This window comes from Coturnix japonica, chromosome 4 (assembly GCF_001577835.2).
Source record: "Coturnix japonica isolate 7356 chromosome 4, Coturnix japonica 2.1, whole genome shotgun sequence".
Lineage (NCBI taxonomy): Eukaryota > Metazoa > Chordata > Aves > Galliformes > Phasianidae > Coturnix > Coturnix japonica.
The window spans coordinates 55,178,721-55,195,093 of record NC_029519.1 but is presented as its reverse complement, the minus strand read 5'-3'; the positions used below and the strand labels follow the sequence as shown (position 1 = coordinate 55,195,093).

General features: G+C 37.8%; 1 protein-coding gene across 1 annotated transcript; it reads right to left on the bottom strand.

Annotated features, from left to right (window-relative positions):
- Window positions 1–2,713: 2,713 nt before the first annotated feature.
- On the bottom strand, window positions 2,714–11,149 carry TLR3 (toll like receptor 3). Its single transcript, XM_015862120.1, has 5 exons — window positions 10,987–11,149; window positions 7,760–8,208; window positions 6,761–6,952; window positions 3,646–5,474; window positions 2,714–2,985 (listed from the first exon to the last, which is right to left on the bottom strand). The coding sequence occupies exons 1-5, from the start codon at window positions 11,132–11,134 to the stop codon at window positions 2,757–2,759; spliced, it is 2,847 nt and encodes a 948-aa protein (XP_015717606.1). The 5' UTR covers window positions 11,135–11,149; the 3' UTR covers window positions 2,714–2,756.
- Window positions 11,150–16,373: the final 5,224 nt, after the last annotated feature.

Here is a 16,373-nt window from a genome sequence, read left to right as displayed (position 1 = left end):
GTAGCAGCATCAAATTGGGCACGCTGATGGCCAGTTCTATGGTAGAGGGAAACAATGTGCCAGCTTAGACTGTGGTAGCTAACACAGCCTCTGTCAGCAACCAGAAGAGCAGCACAGGCTGAAGGGTTTCACACTTCCTCATATATATATATAATTCCAGGACAACACGTCAAAAAAACCTTCACTATCTAGAGGGGGACTATAAGAAAGAGAGGAAGGGACTCTTTAGCAGGAAAAGGTCCATAAAAGCATCCAAATTTGCATCGATTCCTCACCCTGTCACAATGAAATTCACCAAAGCACTTTTGGTGTGCATCATTTATTTGTCCTAGCTGAATATCCCTTATTTGGAATCTTGGAGTGCTAATGGACTTCTTCAGTAAAAGAGATTCATGAAGATTCATTCATTTACTCTGGAACAGAATTGATTATGAATGTCATGAACTCACTCAGTACTCCCCATAATCCAAGAACCACAGGAATAGAGAGATTCTAACTCAGCTCTGCACACCTGAACATTCTATCTTACTCAAGCATTCTACCTCTTTAGATATTCTTATCATTCCTCTTTAGTCTGAGATAGTATCTTTCATGCTACTACTGCTGTATTGCTTTTCAACCAGTTGATCTCTGTCTTCTTAGCATTATGGTGTGGTCTGATGCCACCCACTATATAGAATTTGGGCAGTTCAGAAATGGAGTGCTAATCCTAAAATGATTTAACTGTTCACCATTTATTTACCCTCAATAATACTGTCAAACAAATGTGTAGGAGTAAAACAAGGAGGACCAGGCAAACAGGGAAGTGTTGTACAAAAATGCTGTGCCGAGTATATTCATGTTTTACTATTGGCCCTGTGCTTAATGCTTTCATGCTTTTTTTTGTTGAACATTACCCTAATTCTTATCGTGACCATTTACAATATTTTTTTCTCTTGCAAATTATTTTAAACTGTCAAAACTAAAATATTTAACATACTGTCATTTAAAATAAAATAAAAAATATCATTTACAAGCAATTGCACTTAGTCTGTGTTAGCTTTGTTGCAAAAGTATCCATAACACAACTGTCCACTGTTGAGAGACCAGTTTTGTAGGAAGTTGTAGTTGCAAGGGTATCTTTATAGAATTTAGAAGAGCTGTCATTTATCAGTTAAAGGGCCAGAAAAGACCATTTGATCATTTGATTTGACTTCTAGTATCACGTTTCACCTCAGTGTTTCTTAGCAGATTCTCTCCAGCTTAATGTGCATGTGAAATGAGAAGATATTCTAAACAATTCACATTGAGGTAAAATGAGAAATCCTGCTATATTTTGTCTTTGCAGGGTTAGGAAACATAGGCACCCTTTCATGTGTTGGTCTTTAAATAAGAGAAAGAACAATTGACAAGGTGAATCCCTGGCACCCCATCTTTACTGCCTTGCCTCCTCAGCTTTCATGGTCTATGTGTGAAGAGAGAATTTGTCGCTTACCCTGAAAAGGATGGAAAGATGAGATGAAAGCATCACAATGGGATAATCCTATTAGTGTAATTAGGGAATCATCATCTATCACTTCACCTGTAAACAAAGCCTTTTGTTTTCACTTCAGGACTTTCTGAGCCAGTGAAAGTAGCCTACTTTGCTTTCAACTCAACTAGTGCATGCAAAATCCACTTCATTAAATTTATATTTCATTATTATTCTTCGTATTTTATTATCATGGGACACAGAAGCCTACTGATTCTTTTTTTATCTGCATGTATAACAGATAAAAAAAAACAAAAAAAACAAAAACTGCTTAAAACTTTAAGCATGGAACTCTTAGAAATCTATTTTCTAAAGCCATAGAATAGAGTTCTTGTCATAACGGTAGTAATGAAATTGACGAGGGAAATGCTAGGGGGGAAAAAATGTAAATGCAAAAATATTCCTGAGCTAAAGGAGGACCAAACAACAACAACAAAAGACAAAAAAACAAAACAAAACAAAACAACAAAAAAAAAACAACCAAAAAACCATCAAAGGAGCAATTAAACATTAATAGGAATATTCAAATGACAGTCTAAAGTCTACTTTACAGTAAATTGGACTCAATGTTCCATAGAATCGCAATGAACATCAAACATGATAAACAAAATTTTGGATCATGCTTTCCTGGTTCTCTGCTCTCTCCAGATCAAGGTACTAGCTTGTAAGACTGAACCTTAATATTATGCAATTGCTAACTACCCCAAGTCTCTGTAAAGTATTTCAAGGAAGAAAATACGAAATGAATATATAATAAATTACACTAAAGAATTCCACCAGATTTATCCCTTTTCAAAGGCTTTAGTTATAGAAATAATTTCCATGTTACTGTACTTAATATAGAAAAATTTTCAAGTTTGTTTTCTATCTATTTTCCTTAGAGATTTAAAAACAGGTGGTAGTTTCTATTCTGCTTTCTTGACAGGATTTGATATTTTATCATTGCATCCTTTTCTATGTACCCCGTTAAAGCAGAGAGTCCGTGGCTTTTCTGCATTACATCAGATGGATATTTTCTCTAGGTCTTCAGTCATTCTCACAACTTTTCAGATTTCTCACCTTCTTGATGCACAAACAGATGACTATCAACTGTGATTACTTCAGTGCAGGTGAGCTACAGTATCAGCAAGTACATACAAGTAAATATAAATTATCAACATTCAGGGACTTATTCCAATATATCAAACTTTTTTTTTCCCAGTCTTTACTGAAGACCTGCTAGTTTTCTAACATCAGAAAACTGAATTCAATGCACTTTACTATTAGATTTAAGTGCCATCATTAACTGCTGATGAAATGCATTGATTCTTTCCTTCTGGACTGGCCAGTTCAAGATGCAGCGAGATCTGAACATTCCTCTTCTCAAGCAAAGTGCATGATTCAACTTGTAATCCTGTATATTATGAAGAAAAATGAGTATGATGGAGTCTCGACTTTGTTCAATAGCTTGCTGTAAAGCATGATGCACCTTAAACCTGAAGGAAAAATAAGACAAAATTTTAAGTTCAGGCTTGGAGACAAAAGACAAATAGATCTTTCAATAGTGCACATAATAGCATGCTGTAAAATCAGGGTCTAAATTCAAAGTGAAGTATTAATGCATGTTTTATGATATTAAATTCTCATTTATTATTCTCATAAATAAATATCTCGTTATTTATGATATAAAATTCTCATTCTTACATTAAATCAGTTACCTTTTAAATAAAGGATAAAGCATCCTCTAAATCTACTGTCTTGACATAGCCATAATTAGCAAGGTTCCTTCAAATTCAAGATCACTGCTGAAGAGCAGTGAAAAAAGTTTCTTAAAGTTGTATAAAAATGGATGCTAGTGATCACACCAATGACTGTTCTGTTTCAAACACATAGTTTTAAAGAAAGCTATCTGCAAAGGTAACAGTTTGACTTTTTGGAAAGAAAAAGAAGACATATATACAGATAGATTCAAATATCTACTAATGTACATGTAGAGCAATTAAGATTATTAAATTTGTAACTGTTCCAAAAGTAGGATATATTAAAGGAGAATTTGCATTGCATTTTAATCGATTTAAATTGCAAGAAAAGATTATCTTGTTTAAAATCTGCTAATAAATTTTCCCCTTACATTCAGTATTTTATATTCTACTCACTTCCTGCACCACGGATCCTGTAAGAGATGTTCAGTCACAATAAAAATAATCTTCCTGCTCTTTCTTATGCAGTTAATTATAGCTTCAAATTCAGATATTCCTGCTTCAAAATCTCGTTCTTCTAGACAAAACTTTACTTGAAATTGCTCATTTTCTTCCAGAGAGGTGAAGTTCTTGAGCACCCAATTTGTGTCCTTTCTTGCATGAATAACATAGGCATCATAATCAAACTCTTCCTGTAGTCTGTCAAGCTCTTTAAAGCCAAGTATTCGATTTATAGAAATATTCCAATAGAATGCTATTCTCCACCCTTCAAAATGTATGAGAAGAACAAAGAAAATGAATTGCATCACAACAGTGGTAGTGATCACAAACAGAAGCTTGAATGGAGCGCTGTCCTTGCAGGCTGAGGTATCAAAATGCAACACCAGAGTACTGTGATATTTAGGCGGGGTGTTGCAAATGTACTGAGTCTGCAATCCAGGTATATATGCTTGAGTGACATTTAGCCAACTGGCAAACCAAGCAATGCTTTCACAGGTGCAATCAAATGGGTTGGAATCCATCTCTAGTCTTCTCAGACTCTTGAAAGCTGGACCAAACACATCTTCTTCAACTGAGGTTATTAGATTTTTCTGAAGGTTCAATGTATTTAGAGAGTTTTGGTTATCAAATAAAGTTGCTGGCAGCAAATTCAAATTATTTGATCCTAGATCCAAGTTTTTTAACTGATGCAGACCCTTGAAAACATGAACTGGAATCTCATCAAAGCCATTTGATTTTAAATTAAGAATATGCAAGTTAGGAAGGTCTTTTAAAAAAAGAACAGGGCCTCCTGGATTTGCATGTTTCCAAAGTCGTGCTAAATTATTGTGCTGCAGATCCAGAATACTGAGTTTGTAAAGTCCATCAAGCAAGTCTTCCTTTATGTTTGCTATGTTGTTATTGCTGATGTCCAGGACCGTCAGATTCCGTAGGGGATGAAAAGGTGAAGGAGAAATTGCCAGATTATTGCAACCTACCTTCCTTAACATCAGTTGTTTAAGACTTGGAACAAAAATAAATGATTCACTTCGCAAAGTCACATTTTTGTTGTAAGAAAGGTAAATATATTCTATATTATTGAGACCTTCAAACTCATGACCTGTGAGCTCTTGATTAATTTCATTGAGACCAAGATCAAGAATTTTCAGTTGCCCCAAGGAGGAAAATGCCCCACTTTCTATTCTAGAGATTCTTGTTTTTGTGAGATTGAGAACCTGCAAGCTGGAATTAGCAAGTGATACAAATGTTTTATTAGTTATTCTTTGTAAGTTTATGTTGCAATTATAAAGACTTAGATATTTCAGGTTTTTCAGACCTGTAAATGTGTTAGTAGTAATTTGTGGGAAATTGTTATTATCCATTATAAGGTACTCCAGGTGATATAACGATTGGAAGGAAAAATCTTCAATTTTCCCAGTAAGTGACTTTTTCAGATTCAGATATTTAATGCTGGACAATCCATAAAATAAATGCGAAGACACTTTAATGATGTTATTATCCTCCAAGTTTAAGTACTCCAAATTTGACAGCCACTGAAATGAGTCATCCTCTATCACAGAGAGAGAATTTTTTGAAAGGTTCAGAACTGTGAGGTTTGTTCCTTGCAGTCCCTGGAGAGTTAACCTGTTAATGTGTGAAAGCTTCACATGGCTTAGTGAGAGGTTCTGAATTGCTGTGTTTGATAATTCCGTACAAAGTTTCCTTGTGTGATTTTCACCAAGTTCAACATTGTTCAGTATAAGGCCAAACAGATTTCCAATCACATGTAAACATCCTATGTGAAACTAAAAGGAAAGGAAAAAAGAGTTTTTACCTAAACAAGAGTTACATTAAAAAGTTGAACATTAAAGCCTAAACTTGGGAAGGTTATTCAAATGAGAGCATCAGGCAGACTGGAACTCCTACACACTTTTTCCACATCTGAGTTTAGACAAACTTCTTGAAGTACTGTCTCATGTTCTAAAATTTGCAATACGGTCATTGTAATTTTGAATGGTACTCCTTTCGAATAAGATGCAAGTTTTCTTAGTGAGATGAGTGTTTGTTACAATTTTGTATTCAACTAGTGAAAATATTTTCACTGTATCTTAGTCATCAAGGTAATCTTTCCATATAACTTCCTTTAATTGGTATCTGATAGGGATATACTGCAAAAAAGTTAACCAAGAAACAGTTTTTCTGCATGAGCACAATCTGTATTCACAAAATGTGATTCTGCACAGTAGCTTCCATGACATAAATCAGAAGCCACCATTAGAGTGCTGGCCCTTCATCTTTCTTCATCAGATATCAGCTGAGTGATTAAATACTCCATTTATCAGTGTGATTCAAATGCTGCTTCCCAGATATTAGACTTGTAAAATCAGAGCAAGTTAAACTGACATAGAATAACCTTAGCAATTACATCTACTTAGTCACATGCCGTACCCTTGTGCCAGTATGGCCATACATATAGTCACACAGTGAACCAGAGAGGGAACTGGTCATAAGCTAACTGTGCCAACAAAACTGTAGTTTCCTCAGGTGATCTAGTCCATCTCCTCACTGAAGTTTGTACCAGTAAGAAGGAGGAGTGGAGCAGCAATGGCAACAGAGAGAGAGGGATTGCCTCTCTCAACTATGGTACAAACTTATGCCAATTGAAAATATTCTCGCAATTACAATGTAAAAGATTATACAGATGAATCAACTGGGGAAAAAAAAAAAAAAAAGAGGAATTTCACTATACATTCGAGTTTAGAAATGCAACACTTTGCATCATTCTTCATTCGGTCCATTAATAAAGCATTGTATAAAATACACTTGATGAAGGTTCACAGAGGTACTTGATCTAGCTCTTGCTTGAGGTCTCTGGTCTACATGGGACCAGCTCTTACTCAGTGGCAGAAAAATAATTTCATATTACCTCTGAAGATAGGGAGTAATCCTATATGCAATAAAATAGTTGCAGGATTTAACTTGATAGACTCAATATAATCATAAAACAGAAGCCACACAATCACGTAGGTTAAATCAGGATAGTTCCATTTTATACTTACACTGGCTGAATTCCTACTGAAATGCTTCCTACCTCTTTCAGGGGATTTGATGATAAATCAAGACTATTCAATGAAGTGTTGCTAAGAAATTTTAAGTCTTCCTTTTTTAACTCAGTGATTCGGTTGCTGTACAACACAAGCTCACGAAGGTTCTTCAGCTGTTGCTGCAATCCTAAATTTGCTGACTCCAAATGATTATGAGATAGATCCAAAATATTCAAGTTCTGCAGAGAAGATGTAAATAAAAGTATTTTAAAAAAACAAACCCTTTTAAGTAATTAAAAGAACATTCTGAAATGTTGTACTGGAAATTGGAAAGCTTCTGTAGGAACAGGCTTTCTGTGTTCTCCTAGCACAACCAACAGGGCAGTGGAAAAGCAAGGTCCACAACTTCAGTTCTGCTCCCTGCACTGCTTTGTATATAGTCAAGAGTTAGCAAGCACATTTTATGCAACTTAATTGGAATACTGAGTGTAAAAGAAATGTTTGGACCTATCCAAAACATGTGTACTCATTTTCTTTTACTCTCAGACCCTTCCTTTTACATGACTCCTGACCAGAAATACACTACAGATAACATTTAACCACATCTAACCTACCAGGAAAAACAAAGGCAACTAAAAGCTTTTTCATTTTCCCAATCCCCAAAGCCCTGGGAGACTTTAGCCTAAGCACTGATCTTTACAGCCTGAGTGTTTACGCCCCGACCTTGAGGATTTAGGCTAGCAACTGCCATTAGACCTCATGCAAATCAGATTCCTTACCATGCCATACTTCATCAGCATAAATACTGTACGGAGAGTTGCTTTGACAAGATGCAGCAGAGAAAAAGGGATGGAGAGCATTGACTCCCAGGACATCTGAAACTGCAATGTATTCTGACACAATAAGCCACTAGGCCTTTTCTTTAGAAAATCAACAAAGATCATATGCTGGGTATTTTCAAATGCAAATAGGCACACGCTTTGCATGCACATGCAATAAATTCCCCGTACATTATTTATCAGAGAAGGTGCATTTCTAAAGCTTACCTCCAGGGTTTTGAAAGGTTCATTTTTTACTTCAATGATGTTGTATCCTAGATTGAGCTCAGTCAGGCTGCTGCAGGAAGCAAACACTCCATCAGGGAGTTCATGTAACTGATTGTGTTCTAGCTTCAAAATTTGCAACAGGGGCAACTTTTTGCACAATCCTGGTTGCAGTTTAGAGATGATGTTGTAGCCCGCATTTAAGTAAGTCAGGTTGCTGTACTGGGTCAGATTTTCAGGAACAAGCTTTTTTAGCTGATTATGGGAAATGTCCAAACCTGTTATGTTGTTTGGAAGATCAGAAGGAATTTGTGTCAGCTTTAGGTGACTACAATCTGCCATTGTATTTCTGATCTGACATGGCTTTCCAGCTGATGCACACAGTAAGCAAACAGACACCAGTCTGAAAGATAAGCTGTTCCAGCAAAGAATAGAACATCCCATAATTTTATCTGCAAAGGCAAAAGGAACACACGTTAACTAATCACAATCATTTTGACACAACTCATCCCTTATACCAAAGGCTTAAGCAAGTCAGGCACAAAAAAAAATTATGCAGTTTGAGCAAACACCATTTTTCACCCATGTGGTACTATCCATTTCAGTGGAAAAGGTACATGTAATAACCTCTCTTCACTGAAAATAATTATGCTTAAAGAGCTACTAACAGTTTGTCTATAACTAACACAAATTCCCAACAATTCTCCCTTTTCTAATTAAATTTGCATTGCTTTAGTATGCATATAAATAAATAACAGTATATGACAAATAAATATGACAAATTATACACAGTCCCCTCAGTGTTAATCACCTATGCCCTGAACTTTAACTGTGCTAAATATTTGAAGATATATGCAGTAAGAATGCCTAATATAAATACCCCTTCTTTACTTTACAATTCTTGCCTGTTCTTTTTTCACAAGCCAGCCATACACAATTCTAACCATCTCTCCACCTCTCAGATGCTTTCATAAAAACATACTCTTTTTCATGGAATCACTTTTTTTTTCCCCCAGGAAACTTTAAGAATTAACATATTCGACCTCTAGATCTCAAGTACTTCCATTAGGATATCAAAATCTATCCACCAGTGCTCTGATCTTCAGATCAACGGCACTGCCTCTTTAGGTATTACATTACATCTCTGATGAATCACAGACTTCTTCATATTTTATTCAGTTTCAATTTAGGCCTAATTCAATTTCAGTTTAAGACCTAAATTCATCTGTCTATTTTGTAATACAGCTCTACTGGAAGTGAAAACTAATTCCACACAAATTCTGTCCTGAACAGAGATGTAAGAACTCAGAATGGTGTGACTATCCTGCTCAGTCAGAGCTTGTCCAATTAAACGACATTTCTGCTAATAGAGAAAAAAGTTCGTTGTGACTTCTGTATCATTTTCACTTGAATTATATCCAACAAAGGAAGAAGAAATAATTCAGGTGTGCTTCCCAGCATGTTTTTCCTTGCTTTCACGGACAACAGTAAGCTTAGGTTCTGCTGCATTTTTTCTTTAAAGTAAAAATTACTTAGAATCATAGAATCACCAGGGTTGGAAAAGACCTAAAAGATCATCCAGTCCAACCATTCACCTATTACTAATAGCTCCCACTAAACCATGTCCCTCAACACAACATCCAGTCTTTCCTTAAACACCCCCGGGGTTGGTGACTCCACCACCTCCCAGGGCAGTCCATTCTAGTGCCTACTTCTATTATTCCCTCTAAAGCGATGAGTATCTTCGCACTCTCTGTATCCATATTCCTACAGCTGTCTGCCATTGGATTGGAGAACCTGCCCACCATCCTCAGTTCAACTCTCAGCTTGATGGTCTCCTAGGTGGAGAAAAACTGTGCCAGCTACAGGGCAGATTACAAAAGAGGATTTTAATCTCATTAGGATTTGGGGAATCCACAACAGCCTCTCCAAAGACAAACTCTGAGGATAATTCTTTAGTTCTGCAAGTCACTTTTATCTATTCTTGAAGGTTGCCACTCATTAACACAATCTAGCCTTGAGCTCAAACTCCATGGTAAATTGTGGACAATGAAACGAAACTAAATCAGCACATTTGTAAAGAAAGGCTTTCTGAAGTGATAAAGAAAAAGCTTTCTGAACTGATGTTTTAAAGAGAAGGGTTTTCAGCACAAAATACTGCAATGAACTGATGCTGCAAACGGCAGCCCAGTGAGGCTTCAGGTCAGGCAGAAGAGCATTTGGCCTCACAGGGACCTGCCTGTTCAGGGGAAGCACATTAGAACGGCTCCAGCAGCTCAAAACCACATTACAATGGCCAGAGGAGAATCTTGTGAGTGTTTTCTTGGGAGCAGTGAGACCCCATAGCAAAAGACCTTAGTAGAACTGAGTGGGAGCAAGGAGACAAACAAGGGAAAAGACTTAAAGCATTACAAAGCAGTGTTCAAAGGACTGCAAAATACTGTTTAAAATAAGTCTTAATAAAAGTTAATTTCCTTGCTAGGCACTGCACGTGGACCTGCCCTGCCTCTTGCAGATCAGTCTGACTCACCTCTCACTTGTGAGCAAACAGGAGAGGGGAGGTGACAGCAAACAACCCAACCTGGCAGTCTTGCAGATATGTACTGAACACAGCAGCCCATCCCTCCAGCTGAGGAAGATGAGATTGCTCCCTAATTCTAATTGTTCTCATTTCATCAATAAGTTTGAAAGAAGCAAGAAAGACACTATGCAAACCTGCTCTTTGGTTGACCTCCAACCAGACCAACAGGCTGCCTTCTTGTGCTTAGATATTTTCATTGAAGGAAGTCAGGAGACAGCTTGAACTGTTTTATGCTTTCATTGGGAATCTGGCAAAGCAAATATTATCAGACTTAAAAGGCAAGGTTATAGAATAGTACTTAAGAGAAAACAGACAGAACCGGAGTTCTCAGTGATAAAAGCAACAATTACAAGCAATGCAGAACTGCAGCAGGGAGCCCCCAGCATCTTGCAGGGTGGGACATTTCTGCTCCCCCACTATTGATTGTTTTTCAGCAGAACACCCTCAGCCAGCTGGGACCCCACCGCTGGGCACAAGCACCAAGGCGTGTTCTCATGAAGCAAACAGTAATGGCAATTGCTAACTTGCTTTTTGCAAATGTAAGAGAGAGCCAAAAGCCATGAAATCGCCAAACTCTAGAGCAGAGCTTTAGCTTCACCCTCTGACACCCTCGTTTATTACCTATAAGAGAAGAAAGACACGAACTTACCTCGGCGGGCTTCACCTCTTCCAGCGTGGGTCCTCAGGGTGCTGATGCACGAAAACCGCGAAGTGCGGCCGCCCGGGGCAGGAAGGAGAAGCGAAAGTGAAAGCGGGGATCGGCGCGGAGCTGCAGCTGGCAGCGCTGTGTGTTGCATCAGGAGACTATTATGGCCCTGCCTGATACCCAAGGCTCTGGAAAGATGTGGGGCAATATCCCAGAAGCAGATGGGATGTTACTACTGTGGGAACGTTTCTTTATTTATTGCGTTTATTGTGAAAACGGTGCTCAGTAAGGACTCAATAAGGAACCACATTAAGTATTCCTTTTTAAAAAGGGAGTTTATGAGACGGTAGAGTATATTAATTTTATTAAAGAATAATAAGACCTTTTATATTATATTAAAACAAAAAAAAATGTTTTTAAAAGTCCAAATAAGAGTTCCGAATATCCTTTTAACATCATCACAAAAACACAGAAGCCTCTCCCTCAAGAGCCCTCTGCAGGGCTCACCCAGCCAGACACTCAGCACATAGACACAGCACTAAGTTCAGCTCAAATCCAGCAACAGCCTGACAGAAGTTGCTCCTCATTCTTGGTGTTCAGATGCAAAAATGGAAAGCAGAACCATGCTCCTTTTATTCCCATTTCACAGCTGTGGGAAGAGCAAATTAGTTCTATGCTGTACCATGTGCTTCAGCACTGATAAGTTAACCCTCAGTGCAGATGCTTGAAGTTGCACTAAAATAATCTGAGGAGAATTTCCCCCTGTGTTTTACTACTCCGCTGCTCTGTAATCTCTGGAAGAGACTGCATTGAGGGTAAGGAAGCACAATAATTAACAGCTTATGGAGAATATTATTCCAACAAAGCAGTACTATCAATTATTCTGCATCTTTTCTATCTCTGCACCATACCCTCTGTCAACACAAAAACCTATGTTTTTATCTCTCTACTGATTCCTGCTCAATCTTCTTTTCCCTTTATTGTATAATTGACTAGAACTAGTAGATATACTGTGCAAAGCAGACTCTAGGGTGCACACAATTGTGCACATTCAGTAAGCACAGGATTTCTGAGGCAGAGGACATACCTATGCTCATTTAAGTGTCATGAAAACACATCAAGTTCTCAGGCTTCCATAACTCCACTGTAAATTAAATGATACTTAGGTTTTCAAGAGCTGGAAAGGACATGACAAATTCATAATAGAGCATAAAGCCAAGCACACCGCTTGTCCAGAGAATATAGAGAAAAAGCTGTGCAAAATTAAGCAATGCCTTCATGCATTGTTTGAGGATGACAGCTCAAGTCAGTCAGTTCCGAATGATGACATAACTCAGCCAGGCACAGTCCTGAAGAGGTGGCCATTTCACACATACCTAGCAGCAGGGAGCAACCAGTTGTTGCAAAGACCTGGTTTATCTGCTTCTCTAGGCTCTAAGCATTGAAGGGTGGGGATGTGTGTGCTCACATGGCACTCCCAGGACAAACATGCTACCACAGCTTTGTTGTAGTAGGCGTTAACGAGGACTCGGGTTGTGACGCAGTAGGACCTCCCCTGCTCTGTGATGGAAATATGATGCACGCTTAAGGGGCGTAGACAAAGCAAGAAGTATACTTAAGGAGCTGTTACGCTGTAATAAATGCTATTTGCTGCATTCTTATGTTGATTTCTGTATTGCAATGGCCCTAGTGAGGGTAGATCGCTAGCCTCTGGCAGAACATTCCTCAAATGCAGGAGCTACACAGCTTGGCCTAGAACAAAGCAGAAAGGAATTCTTCTGATCTTAACCTGACCTTCAAACACAAGTGCTAGTACAGTAGCACATGATTACAGTTGTACTTCAGCATTTTCGTAACCTGCAGATGAGACCGCAGGCATTGAGGGGGAAGAGCCAAGACAACAAAACATACATAGTCACTACCTGTGCCTATTAGCTGCATGGTAAAAACTCTACATGCTGTAGTAGGGCTTAGACAGAATTTAGAGATCTACCTGGAGAAAGAAAGCAGAAGAGCAGGGAGGTGTATAGTTAAGATCTTAGGCAAAGTTTGACAAGTGACATTCCGCAACACAAATCAAATCTTCTACCACTAAGGATAGAAGAATAGATGTTTTTCTGGCACTGCTATAAGACAAATTCAGCTTTGTTCAGTTGAGCTGCTGAGGAACCTAGCAGGTCAGGTGCTTTAGGTTCTGGTAAGGCTGGTCATTTATCACTGCTTATTTGGCAGTGCAAGTTTGTAATATCTGAATTACTGCATTAAATTTTTGTTGCTGCAGAAGAGTAAAAGAGCAGATCTGAGGCCTAAGATGCAGATCCTTGAAAAGGTAGACTATATATCCTAATTTCTGGGTGCTATTTGAAGACATGAGAATATTTCCATGCATTTCTTTTTCCCAGTTGACTACACTAACATGGTAGGTGGCTGAGAATTCTGCCACTGTCTGGGACTTAAGCAAACCAGTAGCCAGCAGTAAGCAGTAGCTGTGGCTGAACTATTTACTGCCTCAAAATTCAAGTAACAACGGACATGGAAATTCTGCAGCATCCACTCACCATCTCTGACAGTGGTGTATAACTTCCTGATGCATTGCAATGACTGAAGATCAACAGCAACTGCAGAGTTATTCACATTTACCACAGGACAAGCTGCACTTCACTTTCTACCCATGGAATCCTAATTCCAGAGAAGCCTGGGGCACTTTAAGATGAACATTTTAGTCTGGGTTAGAAAAGGTAAAAAGGCATCAATTCAGTAATTTCACTTTTCAAGTATCAGTGTTTCATGTATGCACCACATTTTATTTTTTTTTTCAAATATACTTTGCAATGAAACGTTTTAGCTTTTTATATACCAAAGTATTAAAAAGATTGGGGTTTTAAAGTGCCATGCATTCTCATGTCGTAGGAAAACATTTGGCACTTTCTGTCTCAAAAACACTCCCCTGAATTTGACAACATTCCTAAAATCTTGTTCTTATCCAGCTCTGCCAATTATGCATGCAAATTCGATAATTTTCATTTGCAATAGTTTCTGCTTCCCAGGATCTCCTTATAGCATTTAATTTTCTGGTTTCAGAATCCCTTCCTATTTTGCTGTTCCCTCTTCCTCTCTGTGTGTTCACAGTGTATTTGTAGCAAAAATAACTTGTATCCCAATTCTGACCAGATACCACTGTCCCCACACAAATTGGTTTCACTGACCACAGCAAATCTTAAAGTGTAAAAAAGTGCAAGTTTTTGCTTTACACTTCATGGTAAGCAAAGATTAGAATAAATTTAACACTCTTAGAAATATTTCACCCAATAAAGATTATGCCTTTAAAGGGAACATGACTTCTGGCTTCTAAACTTAGGAATCACAGATGAAGTTGATGTTTCCCTTCAACAATTTTTGTATTCATAGATACCTAAAACTTTCTGCATTACACCTTTTCCTCAATATTCAGTGTCCAGTACAGTCTTAGAAGCCCAGATTTCCTTAGAGCTCAAAGAAGTAAGATTTGCAAGATAGGAACACAAAAATGAGTGAAAGCCTTCGACATGGTCCCTTGTAACATCCATATCTCCAAATTGGAGAGATGTGGATTTGATGGGTGGACCACCCAATTGATAAGAAACTGGTTGAAAGGCTACAGACAGAGGGAAGGAGGGAAGATTGAGGTTGGATGTCAGGGAGAAGTTCTTTATTATGAGAGCGGTGAGGTGCTGGAACAGGCTTCTTGAAGTTGTTGTAGTTGCCCTATCCCTGGAGGTGCTCAAGGCCAGGCTGGATGGGGCCTTGGGCAGACTGGTCTACTATGAAATGTGGAGGTTGGTGGCCCTGCCTGTGGTGGGGGAGGTGGGAATTCACGATCCTTGAGGTCCCTTCCAACCCAGGCCATTTTATGATTCTGTGAATGAAGATAAAGACACTGACATGTCCCACCCATCTTCTCCTTACATCTAAGAAACATTTGGCTGTGCTGACAGTTAACTTCATCTGCAAAACCACTCCTTTAAAATGACCCCAGGAACATCTGTCACCCACACCAATTCAGCGTTGTTTCTGTCATTAAATTATGGCAGCAGTAGAAAAACTATTCTTCGGGTTCCCTTTTTGTCTCAAAATAAATGCATTTTCAACTGCCTCAGATCTCAGTGTTACAAAGTGATTTGCTGCCATTCAACAGGTATTTAAAGTTTCTAAGGTATATCTTAGCAACCACGCAATCAACAAGCTGCATTTCACTTACAAGGTGCCAGACAAATCACAAGCATTATTTTAAATGCAGTTCATGTTCTTTGCAAGTATTCCAAGAAGTATCAGTGCTCATGTGGTTCCAGGGATCAAAAAAATGATCCTGCTTCTGTATATTCTGCCTACAGCTGACAGACTGATAACAATACTCCATTTTATTGTGAAGGATTCAAGACAGTTTGTATGTTGCTCCCAAAAGGAATTTTTTAACTTGTTTGAGGCTACCTAAAATTGTATTGTATTTCCTTTGATAGCTATAGCTTTTAGTTTGCTTGAGAAATTGCAACAAGTGTTTCAGGGGAACAACTAATTGGACAAGACTTTTGAGAAAAAGATACCAAATTGTTTGAACATGCCCATTTTGTTTTAATACACTTGGAATACTTTATTTTTTTTTTTTATGGTAAAAATGTCTCATACAAATTATATATAACAAATGTAACACAGAAACGAAAAAGAATAATAGTGAAGGATGAACTGACATCGTAGAACAGAAGTTTCAGTTCAACAAAAGTTATTTACATCTCAGTTCTTCATTCTGAACTGGAATTATGGCCATTTTAGTCTAATCAACTACCTTCCAGGCTTTTCTCCAGCAGTGCCATTGTGTAGCCTGAACTCTTTAAAGAGGCCAAAATGGAACAAAAAAACACATTTATGGGAAGAAAAGTGAAGATCAATCATAACCACTATTAAAATTATCAGACTTTATACTCATTAGGTTTAAATCTGAGAACTGAATATCAGTAGCAGCACATCTTTATTAAATTCATTTGTGGCACTTAAAATCATAGATTAAGTATGATAAAATAGATAAAATTCATAGATTAAGATTGTGAAATCTTTTATCTATAAATACAGTGCGGAACAATATCTTTCAATTCCTTCTAGCCAGAACAAAGTCATAAAAAATAGAGAAGTATATCTTATTATAACTAGGTAACAAAACCACATATTTAACAATTGATGCACATTTAAATTTCATTTACCTTGCAAAGCAGTTCTTACTCAAGTGTTGGAAATATTACTATTTGAGACAGGAAACTGGAATTCTGCAAAAAAAGAACTGGACCTGACTCAATAAAAAGGGAGATTTTTTTTCCCTACTCCTTAGTGTTTTGAGCATACAGAAATATATCTGGAAGCAT